Source organism: Lagenorhynchus albirostris, chromosome 8, assembly GCF_949774975.1.
Source record: "Lagenorhynchus albirostris chromosome 8, mLagAlb1.1, whole genome shotgun sequence".
NCBI classification, from domain to species: Eukaryota; Metazoa; Chordata; class Mammalia; order Artiodactyla; family Delphinidae; genus Lagenorhynchus; species Lagenorhynchus albirostris.
Genome location: NC_083102.1, coordinates 94,505,367 through 94,523,680, shown reverse-complemented (window position 1 = coordinate 94,523,680; position 18,314 = coordinate 94,505,367). Strand labels below are relative to the sequence as shown.

General features: G+C 49.7%; 1 protein-coding gene across 1 annotated transcript in view; it reads left to right on the top strand.

The window, feature by feature from the left end:
* Positions 1-10,706, top strand: part of GLI3 (GLI family zinc finger 3) — a 287,622-nt gene extending 276,916 nt beyond the window's left edge. Inside the window, exons 14-15 of the mRNA XM_060157355.1 lie at positions 3,870-4,197; positions 5,098-10,706. Coding sequence (XP_060013338.1) covers positions 3,870-4,197; positions 5,098-7,433 — 2,664 coding nt within the window. The 3' untranslated portion in view covers positions 7,434-10,706. The remainder of the gene's footprint in view (positions 1-3,869; positions 4,198-5,097) is intronic.
* The last annotated feature ends 7,608 nt before the right edge of the window (positions 10,707-18,314 follow it).

Here is an 18,314-nt window from a genome sequence, read left to right as displayed (position 1 = left end):
GTGGCCGCCAGGTTCAGTGCTCAGAGAGGCGAAGGACCACATGCTGGAGAGCAAGAGCGGGAGCGGCCAGGCCCCAGCCTTGGGGCCCCGGGGGAATGTGCTAGAGGAAAAAGTGGGGGAGGATATAAAGGGATTTTTTTAGGTTTTCTAAGTTGTTAGAAAAGACAACCCCAGTGCCAATCTAGAGACTGGTTGATAGACTTCGAGACCGTATCTGCAGTGGTGCCTGAACTGCGGAGGTGGAAAGCAAGGGAGGGATTTGAAAGATGTCATCAGCAAAAATCATATGGTTGGATGACAAATAGGAGACGTGGATTAAGCTACTGTTGCAGCTCCTTTCAAACTTCACTTGGTGATTTTGCCTTATGCCTGGGCCAGAATGAACTATCTAAAATTTTTCCAAAGACAACGAGAAAAATGAAGAGAGTAGCGATCAGAGGAGATACAGTACATTTGTATTTGGCATATGTATAATGCGGTCAGCTCTGCGCTTTGGGTTCTAGTCTGTCAATCTCGGGATGTGGAAGAAACGTACTAGGTAGAAGTCACAGGCTTAGACTTCCAGATGCATGGAAATGACCAGACAGGCAGATTTCTACTCAGTTCAAAGAAGCATTTGCTTAAAATTAGAAAAGTCCAAGAATTGTATGGACATCCTATGAATTCCTAAGTTATGTCACCATGTAGCGGTATGTCTGGGCGGGAATTAATGCACATAAAACTTCAGAATCGATAGAGTGGAATTTAATGACTTACTGAGTTTGTCTTTAAACTCTTACGAGTCTTAGAAAGTGACACTAAGTCTAGCCCAAAATCATGCAAATAATCTATCCAGATGTATCATTATTTCCCAGTGGGTAGCCCTACTTTGCTTTTAAAAAAACACCTTAGTAAGAAGTTTATATACGTGTTATGACTGATCACTATACTTTTGAATTAATCAATTTGTAAGCTGTGTTTTATGTACTTTTTTGGGGGGGAGCATTTATCAATTTCCTAAAATAAAGTCCACCTATATAATAATTGTGCAAAAGATTCAACCGTTTATCCTCAAGTATTTAATGAAACAAGGAAAGTGAATTTGTGGTCTCCTAGATTATGTCATTGAAAGACAATGATTTACGTTTTTAGGACATCCTAGGAACCCAGAATCCCTTGTACTTTTAATGTACATCCATAGCAAAAAAAGTTTTAAAAAAAAAAAAGAAAAGAAAACTTATCTCTTCTCCAAACACCCATCCTTTAAAAAGAAAATTGGTAGAAATAAAAATTTACAGTGGGGCTTCCCTGGTGGCGCAGTGGTTGGGAGTCCGCCTGCCGATGCAGGGGACACGGGTTCGTGCCCCAGTCCGGGAAGATCCCACATGCCGCGGAGCGGCTGGGCCCGTGAGCCATGGCCGCTGAGCCTGCGTGTCCAGAGCCTGTGCTCCGCAACGGGAGAGGCCGCAACAGTGAGAGGCCCGCGTACCAAAAAAAAAAAAAAAAAAATTTACAGTGATTTTGCTCAGTGACATCTGAGGTTCTCCAAGATGTGAAATATTTTATAAAATAATTAAATCATAGAAACAAAGGGCTGGAAAGAGTTCACAGAGACTGAGACTAGACCCCTTATATTACCGGTGTGGAAACTGAGGCTCAGTGAGGTTAATAAATTAATCAAATTTCCACGGGAGACTATTTTATGAATATGTACACACACATGTAAATATAAGTAGATATCTTCATAGGCATTTACTAAGGTACAGATATACATTTCTAATATTCTTTCTTCAAAAACTTGTCTTTGATTTGCTCATCATGCTATAAATTAAATTCTTTCTCCTTTTTTTCTTATTATTCCAACTTCTCTTCTGTGTAATGCTCCTAAATGTCTTCTTCTCACTTCCTAAGGACAGTGGGTAATAAGGTGAGGGAATTTTGGCTTCTCTGCTCTCTTTGTTTTGTTTTCATTTAACTTTTACTTGTTTCACTTTTCTTTCGTCTTTGTCCTTTGTGATATTTTTAGTAGTGGACGTTACTCAGATATGTTTCCAACATAGAAGTGATGTGTTTTGAACATTCAGCATGTGGAAATGTGGAGTTAGATGTTGAAATCCATCATTCTGTTTGTCTAGGTTTTCATAATAAATCACACTGGGGCCGACCAAGCAGATGTTCTCAAAGACTATTTAATTGTCATATTGACTAGTGTAAATTTATGCTTGGACCAGACGTGCACCACCTTCTTAGAGCAAGATCTGAATACACTTGTGGGCAATTTAATCTATATTGAAACGTCTGCGCTCCTTTACGCATTTTCTAATTGTAGGTGCGTGTGAGCCTTCTTCCGGGCCCTGTGCAAGTGTGAGCCTGCATGTGCGTGTGTACATACACACAGATTCACATACACACACACACATGCTGATTTGACAATCCAAGCGTAAAAGACATCCAAAGCCCTGGATGATCTAAGTTCTCTGCAAAGGAGCAGGTGGTCTGGTCCTTCAGGACACTGCAGAAGCAAAAACGTAAAACAGGCTTCATGCATTCACGATCACATTTGTGTATCTTATTTTTCTCTGCTTGGTTGCCCAGGACACGCTTAGTGTACCATGTGGTGCTCGCTTAGAAAGTGTTCATTTGCTTGGGTGTATGTACTGTGTTCTCAGAAAAACTGTTCCACGGAAAATGACTGTGTCCAGACCCCTTGCTGACAGCACCACCAGAGACCACAGCCGTCTATACTGGAGTGTGTGTAGTTATCTGTCCCTGCTCTTGGGCTGCTGTCAGGCTTTAGTTTTTAGGTAACACCGGAGAGGGTGCTACAGAAGAATGGAAGGGAGGCCGGTCTGGGAGTCTAGGTCATCACAATGTTCGCTTTGTGACTTTGGGCAGTCACTGAACTTCTCTGAACATCACTTTTCTTATCTCTGCCTAAAGGATTAGAGTGTTTATCCACCAGGGCACCACTGGAATTTTAGATGGGCCAGTTCCAGGTTGTGTGGACTGCTCAATGCAGGCCATTCTATAGAGGGCTCCCAAATGTGGAGACAGTGAGCTTTCCAGTCCCCACGGCCAGGGGCCCGTGGAGGGCGTTCTTTCCCTGAGAACCAGTGGACCAGATTAAGTTCCCATCGAGTTGCAGAACTGGCTTACCCAGTCCACTTGGTTGGGGTTAGGGAAACCGGGCCCAATTCTCCTAGTGCAATGCGGATCCTCTCTGGCTATAGCAGAAGCCAAGTGATTGAAGTTTTCCCTCTCACAACTGCTTTTACCTACACCCTGCTTGGAGTTCTACAAAGCAAGAAAATGGAGAAGGAAAGTAGAGAGGTTACAACAGCCCGGAATAGTATAGAGGGGCTGGTTGGAGGGGAGTTAACATGTGCTCTTGGAACATATATTCCGAGGACTAAAGCGTTTATAATAACTGCTAACGCTCTCCGAGCCAATTAATTACTGTCATCCAGGTCTTTTTGAACTTTGTGTGTTTTCAGGGCTTTACACCTCTTTCCCACAACAATCCCTAGGATAAATAAGTTGTCCCCATTTTCTGGATAAGCAAACTGACGTTTAGAGTGGCTAAGTAATTTGCCCAAAGGATAAAGTCATGGAGGTGGGGTGGGAGCCAACAAGGAAGTGTGATGCAGAGCCGGCATTTGGGGCAGGGTTCCATGGCTGGCACCCCCGCTGTCCATTCCCTCCGCTGCACGTCCGCCTGCGGCGCGGTCACTGAGGTTGAGGGAGGCCACCTCCACTCACCGGAACGTAGTTCTCCTCATCCCACCCACTGAGAATCCCGCAGGACTTGGTCTGCGTGATCGCTCGTCCTCCGCTCCCTGGCCTTTATCATTCGGCTGACCTTTCTTTCCCCTTTCGTCTTGACCGCACAGACATCTCAGCCAAGCCCTGGTGGTCAGTCTTCATGCAGCAGCCAGCAGTCCCCCATCAGCAACTATTCCAACAGTGGGCTCGAGCTTCCTGTAACCGATGGAGGTGGTATGGGCGACCTCAGTGCCATTGACGAAACCCCAATCATGGACTCGACCATTTCCACTGCAACCACAGCCCTCGCTTTGCAAGCCCGGAGGAACCCGGCAGGGACCAAATGGATGGAGCACGTCAAGCTAGAAAGACTCAAACAAGTGAATGGAATGCTTCCGCGACTGCATCCCATTCTACCCCCCAAAGCCCCTGCGGTCTCTCCTCTCATAGGAAACGGTGAGCTCTGGCCAGTCCTCGTATCTGCGCAGGGTTTTCTGTTCTTTCAGGGGCAGCCGGAGCACTAAGCAGACCCGGGCCCTTGGTTTTTGCATTTGCTTGTTTCCCCACCAGCCCTAAAATGATGCTGGAACCATAAATGTTAGTGTTGCCTTTCTGGAGAGTCCATGTTTTAAAAGCAGGCAGTAAGAGGTTAATCCTGAAATGAAAAGTAAGACTGTGCATGACTCGTATTCTGATGGTGAAATCATACCTCTTAGACCAGGGGAAGGAAATCCCAGCCACAGAGGCATCCCGGGTTAGCACCTGTCTCTGGCTTCCATAGTCTGCAGCCAGGAGGTCAGCAGTCACTTTGACTGATGGCCTAGTTCAGAGAAAGGCAAGCCATCTTTGTCACCGTTGGCCCCCAGTCAGTTTGTGTGTCTGAGATCACACTCCAAATCTGCAGCATAGCCCAAGGGTGAACCTCCCCCACCCTACCTACTCAGGTGCGCTACACCCGCATAGGATGTCATGGGGAAGCCCTGAGCTTACATATATGCCTTCTGCCCTGGTACTTCCTGTAACTTGAGCACTGTATATACTTCCAGGGACCCTTCACTTGGCCCTTACACTGCACCAGTGAAGGAGCTTAGCTCATCCGGGGAGTTGTTCCTGTTTTCTTTAAACCAGGCGTGGGCCATGTACAGCTCCCACCTGCTCTTGTAAATAAAGTTTTATTGGCACCCAGCCTCACCCACCCCTTTACTACTGTCCCCAGGCCCTTTGGTGCTGCAGGGCAGCGATGGGTAACCTTGGCCGAGGCCGCCCGGCCCCAGAAACCGAAAAGAGTCACTGTTCGCCGACACCTGTGTTAAGTCATCCTGAAATGAACCCCTGTCTCCCCGGCTTTCTGTGCAGGCATGCAGCCCAGTACCAGCGGCAGTCTGGGCGGGCCCCCGCCCCTTCTCCCGAACAGAAGCGACCTTTCTGGGGTGGACATCACCATGTTGAACCTGCTCAACCGGAGAGACAGCAGCGCCAGCACCATCAGCTCCGCCTACCTGAGCAGCCGCCGCTCCTCCGGCATCTCGCCCTGCTTCTCCAGCCGCCGGTCCAGCGAGGCGTCCCAGGCCGAGGGGCGGCCCCAGAACGTGAGCGTGGCCGACTCCTACGACCCCATCTCCACCGACGCCTCGCGCAGGTCCAGCGAGGCCAGCCAGGGCGACGGCCTGCCCAGCCTGCTCAGCCTCACGCCCGCCCAGCAGTACCGCCTGAAGGCCAAGTACGCCGCCGCCACGGGCGGTCCGCCGCCCACCCCGCTGCCCAACATGGAGAGGATGAGCCTCAAGACCCGGATGGCCCTGCTGGGCGATGGCAGGGAGCCCGCGGGGACCCTGCCGCCCGTACATCCTCCCCGGAGATGCAGCGACGGCGGCGCCCACGGGTACGGCCGGCGCCCGCTGCTGCCCCAGGATGCGCTGGGCAATGGCGTGAGAAGAGCCAGCGACCCGGTGCGGACGGCGTCCGAGAGCCTCTCCCTGCCCCGGGTGCAGCGGTTCAACAGCCTTAACAGCTTCAACCCTCCGGTGTTGCCTCCATCCCTGGAGAAGCGTAATCTAGTGCTTCAGAACTACACGCGGCCAGACGGGGGCCAGTCCCGACACTTCCACGCGTCTCCCTGTCCCCCGAGCATTTCTGAGAACGTCACCCTGGAGTCCCTGGCCATGGACGCCGATGTGGGCCTGAACGATGAGGATCTCCTGCCCGACGACGTGGTGCAGTATTTAAATTCCCAGAACCCAGTCGGGTATGGGCAGCACTTCCCGGGCACCGTCTCTGATGACAGCAAAGTCCCCCACGGGCCCGGCTTGGGGAGCGGGCCCGGCGACTTTGACCCCCTTGGGCTGCCCGGCAGCCACGCCAGCCAGCAGTATCGCGGGCTGGAGCCGCCCTGCACTGATGCCGGTAAATCCGACCTGCCCATTCAGTGGAACGAAGTCAGCTCAGGCAGCGCCGACCTGTCCTCCTCCAAGCTGAAATGCGGCCAGCGGTCCACAGCGCAGCACGCCCGCGCCTTCGGGTTGTACAGCCACGTGGGCGTCCACCCACAGAATCCCTTGAGGAGCGGGGCTGGCCCGGCTGGGGGGTATCCGACCCCCGGGGAGCACGGCGGCTCCTTCGGGGGCCCGGAGCACTTGGTGAGCCACGGCGGCGGCGGCGGCGGCGGAGCTGCGGGCACCAACGGGAACGCCTTCCACGAACAGCCCTATAAGGCCCAGCAGTATGGGAACTGCCTGGCCCGGCAGCCCGGCCTGCTCGACGGGGCCTGCGGTGCCGGGATGCAGGCAGCAAAGCTGAAAAGCATGCCCGTGCAAGGGAGCGGGAGCCAGCCGGATTTTGGCCTGTCGGCCCCGAACGAGTCAGCTGGCAGCACGGTGAACGGCATGCCCAGCCCAGACCCGGTGGGGCAGGGGTACCTGGCGCATCCGCTCCTCAGTGACGGCATGCACCCCCAGGGGGCAGGCCGCCCCGGGCAGCACATGCTGGGGCACGGTAGCGCTACCTCACATATCCACGTCTATCAAGGGCCAGAAAGCGGCCTGCCAGGGCCTCCCAGCACCGGCATCCAGCCGTCGAGCCTGGCAGCCGTCAGGGGCTACCAGCCGTGTGCCAGCTATGGGGGCAGCCGGCGCCAGGCTGGGCCGAGGGGCGGCCTCGCTCTGCAGCCAGGACAGCTCTGTGACCCAAGTCAGACCTGCAGGGTGAATGGCATCAAGACGGAGATGCCAGGGCAGCCCCCTCAGCTCTATTCGAATGTGCAGAGTTACTCTGGTCAGTTCTATGACCAAACCATTGGCTTCGGTCAGCAAGACATGAAAACTGGGTCCTTCTCCGTGTCAGAAGCCAACTGCCTGCTCCAGGGGGCGAGCGCAGAAAACTCTGAATTACTCTCCCCAGGTGCTAACCAGGTGACGAGCACCGTGGACGGCCTCGACAGCCACGACCTGGAAGGGGTGCAGATTGATTTCGACGCTATCATAGATGACGCGGACCACGCCAGCCTGATGTCAGGAGCCCTGAGCCCCAGTATCATTCAGAACCTTTCTCACAGCTCGTCCCGCCTCACCACGCCACGCGCCGCCCTCCCGTTGCCAGCTCTGTCTCTGAGCACCACCAACATGGCAATCGGGGACATGAGTTCTCTGCTGACCTCCCTCGCGGAAGAAAGCAAATTCCTTGCAGTTATGCAGTAGGCATTAGGGGGGAAAAAAAAAAAGACTGCCAAGAGACCTGAAACTTTAGGAGTTTAAAAGATTAAATTGACCCTTTTTTTTGGCTGTTTCGTTTTTGTTTTTTTTAGTTCTGTATATGTTTTAGCAATCTCATCTCACCTAACTGGGATGTGTTTCAAGTATATTCCTTTTATGGAAAAGGACTCTGAAAAACCCTAAAGTATTCTAGGGAGAAACTGTCTTCCATTTCAGTTTTGAATCAGTATTGTTACACTCGAAACACCCTCTTTTTTTAAAAACTGTAAGCCTGCCCCCCTCCTTTTTTTTTTAGTAAACCGGTGTAAATGTGTGATGTGCATGTTCTTTCTTTCTTTTTGGAGAGAGGGCAGATGAAAGGATTTGACATGTTTCTCTGTTACTCCAAGGAAATAGGAACTGGTGTGCTTGTGACCAAGGGGTTACACTTCCAGCTTTTTTCCATTTTCCTTTACGTGTGTTCAACGTTTGTTTTCGTGTTTTGTTTCTTTTGTTTTTTAATTCCCACACTGGGCACGAGAATCAGAACATGGAGAGGGAGTTTGGGAATCTCTTGTGAGTGTACTGTATCAGAGGTCACAGGTTTTTGAGGTGCTCCTTGCCCGCAGTTCAGTTCAGAGCATGCTTTAGACAGATACACACAGGTCGAAATTTGGGACTCCTGCACATGACATGGTGTGCCCACCACTGGGGTTTAAAATTCTTCCTGTCCATACGTGAGCTTGGGGTGGGTACGTCTGTATGACCTTGCCTCCTGTCTCTCTTTCTGTCCATGAATGTTCAGTGCTCTTCCAGGGAGACGGGGAAGGGCGCTGGGTGACACTCAGACATATGCTGTTACTTTCATCTGTTCTGGTAAGAAGGTAGGTGGACTGCAGATTCAAGCTACCGTGGAGAATTTGTTTGGGGAATATTTGTGGGTTTGCGTATTTGTTGGTAGTTCCATCTCTTGCCCCATTTTCGTAGATAACTGAGAATTGATGATGTCTAGTTCTGAGTATATAGGTACTTGACCCCACAACTGGCTATGTCATTAACATATGTTAATTCCACTATAGCGAAGGAGTATTTCTATTCTAAGTGCCCTATTTTAGGGGATTTATAAAACTTGGTTGTAGAAGAAAAAAGCTCACAGACAAAGATATTTGGAATAAATCGCTTCAAATATTTTTAGTATTTGAAAGCACCAGGGAAGAAGTTTTGTAGCTGTGTGGATACCTTTTTTTTGCACCCTATCTATTAAGTGATGCATCCATTTAAGAAGTTAAGTGTTGTATGCAGTTTGTCCTTCATGTGGACTTAATCTGGACTTTTTTGGATGAAAACATTTAAAGATTTGAAAAGTGCAGCTACTCCCCAGGTGCAGTTGCTACACATAAAAGACATACTAGGTGTGCACAGAGTATGTGGATTATCCAGCATTTTACTTTTAAAAATACGTAAGCTATGAAAATAAAACATCGACACCTCAGGCTACCTGCTGTATTCTGTCCCCTTGACCCTGGAGTTGGATTTTTCCAAAGTGATTCATGAGTCCATCATGTGGCTTTTCCCCTTTATTCCTGCCATTTAAATGAGTATTAGACAAAATCAAATAAAAGTATTAAATAGAAAGAATATTAGGAGCAGTCCATTATTCTCATGTTTACGTTCTCTCATTTGGACCAAGAATCTCAGTGTGGAAGTAAAATTGCCCTTTGGGACTTTGGCTAAGACAGTCGGTTTGCTTTCAACTAAATGAAAGCAGAGAGATGCTGAGGTTCTCCGGCCATCCCCACCCCCTTCCCCGTGCAACACCTACATTTAAATCAAAGGAAGCATCCACTTCAGAACAGAGTCTAAAATCAAAAGACAAGTAGTGATCTGAGCGAGGAGAGTTGAGTCTCTACCACTTTTCAATGGAAAGATCAAGGCATTTTCTGTGTTCTTCACACAGGTCACGATCTGGTTACAAAATCAGTAATCCATTCCATGAATCTTGTTTTTGCCACGAACTCAAAATCTCCAGGTCCTGGTCTGAGCTCGCACGCCCCTGTGGCTTAATCCAATCCCTGTCTTCCTTCTCCTCCATCTGAATCCTTTCCCCACTAGCATTCCTAGATGTGTCCTGCATTTATCAATTGCTATAATTTCCCATGTCACCTTTGCCACTACGTGGAAGGATGGATGGAGCCTGGGATGAGCACGGTTGTCACCTCGTGCCTCTGTTTTTCCTTTGGTTTCTGCTGATTCTCCGGGTTACCCCCTATCTTTTTCTCTTCATACTTTGTTTTCTTTGCTCCCGCCTTCAGATTTGCGGGAGACACTCATGCTTCAGCTCAGTATTTGGCTTCTCTCAGTATGGAAATCTCAGAAAGATGGAGGAAAGGAGAGGTGGAAGAGGCAAGTGTATGTTTTCAATCTGTTGTGATAGTGTAAGGAAGATCTTCTGGGACCACTTACAAGTGTCCCGTCTGGACATGGATCTCTGTAGACTTGGCGTCTCCTGTGATGGAACCCATCCCCAGCCTCCAGTCTTCTCTCCACTTCCCTGTCCCTTGCATTTAGGGAGATAACACCACCTCTCTAGGGTCCTGGCTACTTCCTAATGCAGGCTCATACACGGTACCGCCGTCTGGCATCCACGTTAAGCATGTCGAATCCATTTTGTTTTCTAAAGAACTAATTAGACTGTCCCTGCGCCTCACTCACTGGCTCACCCTCTTGAGCTGCAGAGTTTCGATTCTTGCGATGTATGTGCCTTATTTTATGTTAATGTCGTCGAAGCGAGGGACCACTTGGTGTTGCCCAGTCAGGGCTCGAGGCTGCGTGCTCCCCAGACGAGAGCACACGATTGTAGCAGAGTCTGAGCTGTCTTGTAACCTGGCTTCCCATGTTGTTTTGAACTGATAGGAGGATGTCCTCTTCTGACAAGTTACTGTTGTGTATTCTGCAAACGTGTAAGATAAAATACGAGTTCATTGTTTTCACCTTTTTTAGATTTTTTAAAAAATAAAATGTGTAATCCTTTTTTTAAAAGAAACACGTGTAAATACATTTAAGTATTGTAGGCATAGTGTTTGGACGTGGCCGGCCCCGGGCCTTCCTCGGATTAGCCTGCAGCCCGTGCAATGCCCACCCGCGCCCACCTCTAGCCCGGGGCTGCCGCCCCGCCACAGATGGACTCTACTTTTGCTTTCAGAACCACTTAGTCTTTTTATAACAAAGAGAAAGAACAATGTTTCTTACAATGTCAATAAAAAACTCTTTGTACTGAAATTTCTTGTAGGTGGTTTATTTAATTCACAGTTGAATGGGAAAAGGGCTTTCTTTGGAAAAATCCAGAACCTGTTTAGACCCAGGCCCCCTGACCCCCGACACATACACACACACACACACACACACACACACACACACACACACACGCAGAGGGAACTTTTGCTCTGAGACCCAGATTCCTCATCCCAAAGATGGAGAATGGGGCAGTACACCCTGCTAGGGTGTGAGGACAGGGGACCTGGGAGGCACACCAGTTGTAACCTGGACTGATTTTCTTAATTTTCTCTCTGCCAAACTCTAGGAGGAAAGACATGAATAGGTTTAATGTCTAAAAACTTGTCCCTCTTTTATATATTATCCTCTCATTTCAGAGATACCCTACCACATGTCAAGAGAAAATCTGACATGGTAGAAGCCTACCTTTATGTGGTTTTTAATAACTGACATCAGACAGAAACATAAGCTATTTCTCTCATTTGTCTTTTCTTGTCAGCTTGCGATAGTTTTCTCCAGATCACTATAAAAGACTCCAAAAGATTTTCCCTTCCTCTTCCTGAGTAGTATCAGGTGTCTTTTGAGCCACCAGCTGAAGGCATTGGTTGTTGCTGGGAAGGACAGGTGGTCCTGGTTGTCACTATCACAGGGCTACAGAGATGGGTGCAGCCCTCACGCACAGGTGCACACACACACACAGGTGCAGTAGCACTGTCTCAGGGAACCTCCTGTCCCGTGGGTGGTGAATGTTTCTCTCCTTGTCCTATAGCAGAGATCGTCCAGTCATAGGGATGTTTCATGCTTTTCTCATTCACGAAGGAGAATTTCCTCCCATAAATCCAAAATTCTTTGCTTTCATAACTAGATCCTTCCCATAAGGTGTCCAAATGCGTTCAGAAAAAAATAGGAACTTATGCCCTGTCTTAGGTATAAATTGTCAGCTTACAAAGAAGCGTACGAGGTAGCAAGTTAAAATAAATAAGACAAATGAGGCTAATAGAAGGAAAAAGTATGAAATGGGACACTCCTGGGAATGAGGCGTATGACAGACTCCTGTAAGTTCATGTGAGCAGACCGCAGGTACCACTCACAGCTTTGTCTAAAAGATGCCTCCTGTAAAGGAGATGTGAAGGAGGCAGAGTCAGGTAAAATGGCAAAGCTGCAATCCATTTGGTATTTCATAAAGATTTATATTAAGTCATTTTGGTTCCAAGATGTTATGTGTTACCCAGAAAAGAATATGACAGGAGAATTCTGGTATTAAGATGGAAAATTTTAACCAAGTGCCAAAATGTCTTATTCATCCCTTTTTTTCCTCCATGGCTTTCTCTTTATTTTCTTGGCAGTGTTCCCCCTTTGGTTTGTTAAAAAAAAAAAAATTCAACTGAGTATATCTGAAGATCTAATTGGCTCTATTAAACTGCTCATGAGTGGAGCACCATATCCTCTAGGAGGCAGAGAGAGACTCCTAGGTTTGTGCAAAATGGAAGGCTTTTATGGAAAAGAGAGTGGGACAAGAAAGTCAGTAACGAGAGAAAAATGAAAGTTCACTGGAGGAAAGTGAGCATTGGGATGATGACGGCCCCTTGTTGGCTGAGCTGCATTTGTTCATAGTCGGGAAGAAAATCTTCCTTCTTCCTACTGGAGCAGTAAAGTTGTTGTACTTCCTGTTTGGGAGTACAAGGTTGTCTCTTCCTGTGGGGGTCTGTAATTGACATCTTCCTGTTTGGGATAATTGACAAGGAGTGGTAGTATTCTGTAATCCAGTTTTCTTTGAGGTTTCCCTTTCATTAATTTTCACAGGTTTTACTTTATGGTATAATCACTATTCCAAATACAACCTGAGCTAATCTCTCCTTTAATGTTAGCTTTCTTAAAATTTCAGTTTACCAGCATAAACCTGGTTTATGCCTTCTCTACCTAGTTATTCAAACTCTTTTCTATTTTTAGGAATAGTCATAGAATCTAGAATAGAATCTGGTTTTAGGCTTTTTTTTTTTTTCTTTCCATATGGTTTGTGGCCCATACTCACCCAGCAGGGGCATGGAATCTTAGGTTCTCCAAATTTTCTCACCCTTCCCTGAATCTTCCACTCCCTCCCTTAGAGCTTCCAACCTTCCTCAGTGCCCAGCGGTAGGTTATGATGGTCTCCGCCTTCAGAGAACTTACAGTTTATCTGGGGATATTAGACAGACAAGAGTTACACATTCCATTCGTTCAGCAGTGCTGCCTTGATGTCTACTATCCCATTCAGATTCCCTGCTAGGGACTGGAGACGGGAAGATGAATAAAGCAGCGGATCCGTAGGCTTGTGTCGCAGTGGGAGGGACAGACATGTAACCACAGAACACAACGGCGTGCCGTAAAAAGAAGACACTCGAGGGCAGGTTCTGTTTGGGGCGTTATCCATCTGAGGTGCACATGGCCGGGCTTCTCAACCTCGGGATTGTTGACATTTGGGGCCAGAGAATTCTTTGTGGTGGGGGACTGTCCCATGTACTGTAGGATGTTTAGTGGCATCCCTAGCCAGTACGCACTACCCCCAAGTTGTAACATCCAAAAATGTCTCTGGACATAGCTACATGTCCCTTGGAGAGAAAATAATTCCAGATTGAGAAGTTCTGGCTTAAGGAGTGAAAATACAAGGAGACACATACTGTAGGCAGGTGCCCAGAAGAGAGATTTAAGTACCAACCCAGACTTGGGAGCCTGTGGTATACAGGAGAGAGATGAAGCAAAGGGTAAGAGCACCATTAACAGGCACGGGGATTGAACAAGAGGGAGACTGAGGGGCTTCCCTGGTGGCGCAGTGGTTGAGAGTCCGCCTGCCGATGCAGGGGACACGGGTTCGTGCCCCGGTCCGGGAAGATCCCACATGCCGCGGAGCGGCTGGGCCCGTGAGCCATGGCCACTGAGCCTGCGCATCCGGAGCCTGTGCTCCGCAACGGGAGAGGCCACAGCAGTGAGAGGCCTGCGTACTGATAAAAAAGCAAGCATGCAATTAAGCTGCGACATCATGCTTCCTATCCTCTAAGAGACATTACAATTTCAGTGGTGTCATGGGCACCTCGGAGAGTATGAAATACGTTAACTCCAAGGGAAAGAGACTGGAGAGGTGGAAAGTTGGATTTTTCTTGTAGTTGTTCCCCTTCCTTTCTTCCATTTTTCCTTTTTCCCTTCTTTCTTTCTTCCCTCCCTTCCTTCCTTCTTTCATGCAAAAGGCTTGACCGTGTTAATCATCCAATAGGAAAGAGGCAGAGGAGAGGAGGTGCTTGATGTCGCGGTGAACAAAGTAAGCATCATTGGAACTACCTGGACCGCAGGATGGAGGCTTCTCCAGGGAAATGAGGGAAGGACTGAAGGATGCAGGCAGGTTTAGACAGAAGCGAGGTATGGGTACCTCGAGGCTGAGGGAATTCAACAGTGACTTAGACCTGTGAAGACACAGGATGGCCTGGCACATGTCAGGAAGGCCAGTGACCTTGAACTGGGCCTTCAGAACGAGTAGACAGTAAAGAAGGGAGTGGAAGGTAGGAGGGAAGCATGAAGTCGTGTGAGGCTCACCCGTTCACACCGCCTGCTCCATGCCTACAGGATCCAGATCCGATTGCCCGGGGGACAAGACTCAGGTGGGAGATGATTGTGATCTTTGGGGGGAAAATAACTTAAATACCTTTTGGCGGTGACGGTGGATGGCATGTGGAAGGGAGGGGGAGAGGAGGTGATGCCCTTGGACTCAGACAGGAAGAGCCCAGAGCTGCTGTGCCTTAGGGAGACAGGAGAGCGGGCAAGCGAGGGCCCCTCCCCATTTTCTTCCCATTCCCCAGGAGGTGGGGTCCAGCCCAGCCCTGCAAAGGCAGAGCAAGCCCAAGGGAGCTGGAGTGCTAGGGAGAACAGGGACCCGCCGAGCTCTCCATCACTGGCTCGTCACCAAGTGAACAAGAAACTTTATGTGGTATTTCCAGTTAAGAGTGCATAGAGGGTTTGGTTGTTCTTTTTTTTACATTTTCATATTAGGAGACTATTTTAACAAAGTAACAGGCGTGCTTCCCCACTCTTATCTCTGCTTCCCACCTGCCACGGCAGCTCTGCAGGGCTCAGCTCACACCTCCTTCTTGCTTCTAATTTCCCTTTTGCTGGAGAGTTCCCAGGCCCGGGCTCCGTGAGTACGTGTGAGGTGGTCTGGAAAGCTGGCCAAGCAAGCTGGAAGAAGTACTGGCAGACCCGGAGAGCCGGCCAGCCTCGCCCCAGCACCGGCCCCTCGGGAGAGAGGCCCGCGGCTGCCTGGGTCCACAGCCACTGCCGGGCCAGGGCAGGGAAGCGGGGGGATTGGCTGTGCTCTCTTCCCGAGATGCTTCTGTCTGATAGGGCTTCTTACTTAGTCAAGCTCTAGCTGAAGGAAGGTTCCCCAGCCACCCCAATTAGAAGCAGCTAAACCCCTAGCCTGTCCCTGCTTTGAAAAAAGCTCTGGAGTTGGCATGAGGGCTTCTGATGCCAGTGGTAAAGGGATAGCACAGGTTCTCTGTGCCTGAACCATTGAACTAAAAGCCCCCAAAGATGTGTTTGGTCGTATTTTTGACCCAGTGCATCCCTGGTGTCTACTAATCTCCCTGACTACCAGCTGGAGGGCTTAGGAAACTTCATCTTCTCTGAGGCCAGGGGGAGGGAGGCAGGAGAGAACCCCACAGACTTCTCCTTCTTTGCTGGGCCTGCCTTGGAGCCCCTGCACTCCTACAAGGACGCCTAAGGAGACGGGAAAGGGTCAGCTTGCCCCTGGAGCAGCCCCGCGGGCCTCCAGATCAGTGATCTTCCCCGGCAGCTGGGAATCCTCCCGTGTTCAGTCTCAGCCCATGTGATCCGTGCTCAGCAGTTGGGCCCTGGCTCCTCCCATTTGGCAGGCGCAGGCCCGCAGCCCTCAGGGCTTGCAAGGGCCAAATGCACTGCAGAGGTGTGATTCATTGAGTTCCCAGAGGAAAGAGAGGCAGCCAGCTGGCAGAGGAGCACTGAACAGCCAGTCCAAGGAATTCCGTTGCTGTTTGGACGACGATGAGCAGCTAGCTACCTCACTTCTCCTCCTCCCCCGCGGAGGCGAGGGGATGGAGGCCGGCCAGGGCTTGGGGGGCAGAGGAAAGGAGCCAGGCTGGCTTCACTGACCACCAAGATAAGGGTCTGTGGCCATGTCCCCAGGGAGTCAAGGCAAGAAATCCTTGCGTTTTCATTTGAAGATGATTCTGGGTGCCCCCAAATGTTTCTCCGAAACACCCCAAGATGCATTGCCCAGAGGTAATGTTTTAATAAGCATCAAACTTGTTAGGCAAGAAAACTAATATTGGCTAACAAACCAAACAAGCCCAGCGTGTACGTTACAGGTCAGCGATGGTCTAGTCTCCCGGATGGGAGATTTCTTTCCCCTGCACGTTGACTATCTCAGGCTCTCAGGGTGTCTACCAGTTACAAATCCATGGTACAGTCATTCTTAGCCCTGTGACACTTAAGAAACTGGCTGCTCCTTGAACCCAGGCCCCTGGACACCTCCCACTTGATCCACACCCTACACAGATGATGTCATGAACCATCCCGGTAAAGATTTCCCCTGAAGTTCACGCAAAGAACCAACCCCAAGGACCCCATCCAAGCTCCCTCCCCTTCCAGCTTAGCTTCCTGCATCCCTTGAATTGAGGTAACAGGTAACAGGGTGATCCTTTTCAACTACCTCTGCCCTACCTGCAGGCCAAACAAACAACACTGTCTCCGAATCCCAAGGCAGTTGGGAGAAGAACAGAATGTTCCATTGACTTTCAAGACAGAAGGTCAAGGAACAGCCTTTCCTTGGGTTGCCTCGACCTGGGCTGTCTTCACTTGCTGTGCAGTTTTAGACGATTTAGTATCACTTTCCACTGTTCCGACTGAAAGGCCGACGGCTTCCAACACGGCGGCCTTCCAGCTGGTTGGAAAGGCGTTCTGAGGCTCTCTTAAATCAACTGGGCTTAACTTTCAGCCAAAAGGAAGGTTTTCGAAAATAAGCTGATTTCAGTCCCTCCTTACTGGCCTTGTGCACCAGGATTCCAGCTTCATTCAGACACAGGGTTTCCCTTTCAAAGAAGAAGTACAAAAGGGGTACAGGCAAGGGGGTTGCTCTGATCCCACCCCCAGCTGGCCCCTCCCCCTGGATGGTGATGTTAGCACAGATCCCATAAGTTAAGACCTCAGTCTTCTACAAAATTGCCCCCATTTCAGAAAGCCCGCCATAGGTTCAAGGGGGTCCCCAGGTCACTTGCACTTCTGACTGACTAGCGACAAATGTAGGCGTTCCCGTGACCCCTCGGGTCGATAATTCTCCAGAATGACTCATGACTCAGGAAAGTGCTCTACTTATGTTTACAGTTTTATTACAAAGGATGCAACTCAGGAAGAGCCGAAGGAGGGGATGTATAGCTTGAGGTCTCTGGGGGTACCCTGAATGCAGAGCTTCCGTGCTCCACCACGTGTGGAGTCAGCGCCTGTCACCTTCTGGGCACGTCAGCGTGGCCCCCATGGAGAAGCTCCACTGAGCCTCGGCGCCCAGAGGTTGTATCAGGGTTTCATCATGTAGGCACAATTGATCAAATCACTGGCCACGTGATTAAAAGCAATCTCCAGCCCCCATCCCCTGCCCAGACGCCAGGCTGGCTCAAAGTCCCAACCCTCTGATTTCATGGTTGGTTTCTCTGGTGACCAGCCCCCAGCCCTGAAGTCACCCTGGAGACACCAAGTGTCACCTCATGAACATAAACTCAGGTGTGATCCCATGGGCTCGTGAATAACAGAAGCACTGTTATCACTGGGGAGATCCCAAGGGCTTAAATCTCCCCAAATTCTTTACTACACAACAGAGAGCTCCTTGGAAATGCCTAGAAAGGAAGCTCTGAGGTCCTGGCTCACCAGAGAAGAGCCAGCCCTGGCTGGCATGGGGACACCTCCTCCGCTAGCTAGATGTCATCCTCTGGGCAGCAGTGGTGTCACCTGCAAATGTGGCTTAATTATTTCTGTCTACCCCAGAGTTATCACGAGGAGGGCTTCAGATGGTGGATAGAAAAATGCCTGGCATGTGGAGGAGCCAGCGAGCATTCAATGCACATGTTTATCCCTCACCCGGGCAATGATTCCACATGATTGAAGTGCAGGAAAGGAGACCCACAATGTACAGGAAGATGGAGGTCCCCAGAGCCAGGGATCTTACAAAGGGATGCATTTACGCCTTTACCCGCCAGCCAACCTGACTGCTTGCCAACTCTTGACTCACAAAGCCAACAGACGTGTGCACCTGGATCAGAGTTCTCAGACTCAGAACAGAACGCTAAAAAGATATTTCCGTCTAGACCGACCTCAGAGGAGTTTATTAATTAATTAATTTATTTTGGCTGCGTTGGGTCTTCATTTCTGTGCGAGGGCTTTCTCTAGTTGTGGCAAGCGGGGGCCACTCTTCATCACGGTGCGCAGGCCTCTCACTATCGCGGCCTCTCCCGTTGCAGAGCGCAGGCTCAGTAGTTGTGGCTCACGCGCCTAGCCGCTCCGCGGCATGCGGGATCCTCCCAGACCAGGGCTTGAACCCGTGTCCCCTGCATCAGCAGGCAG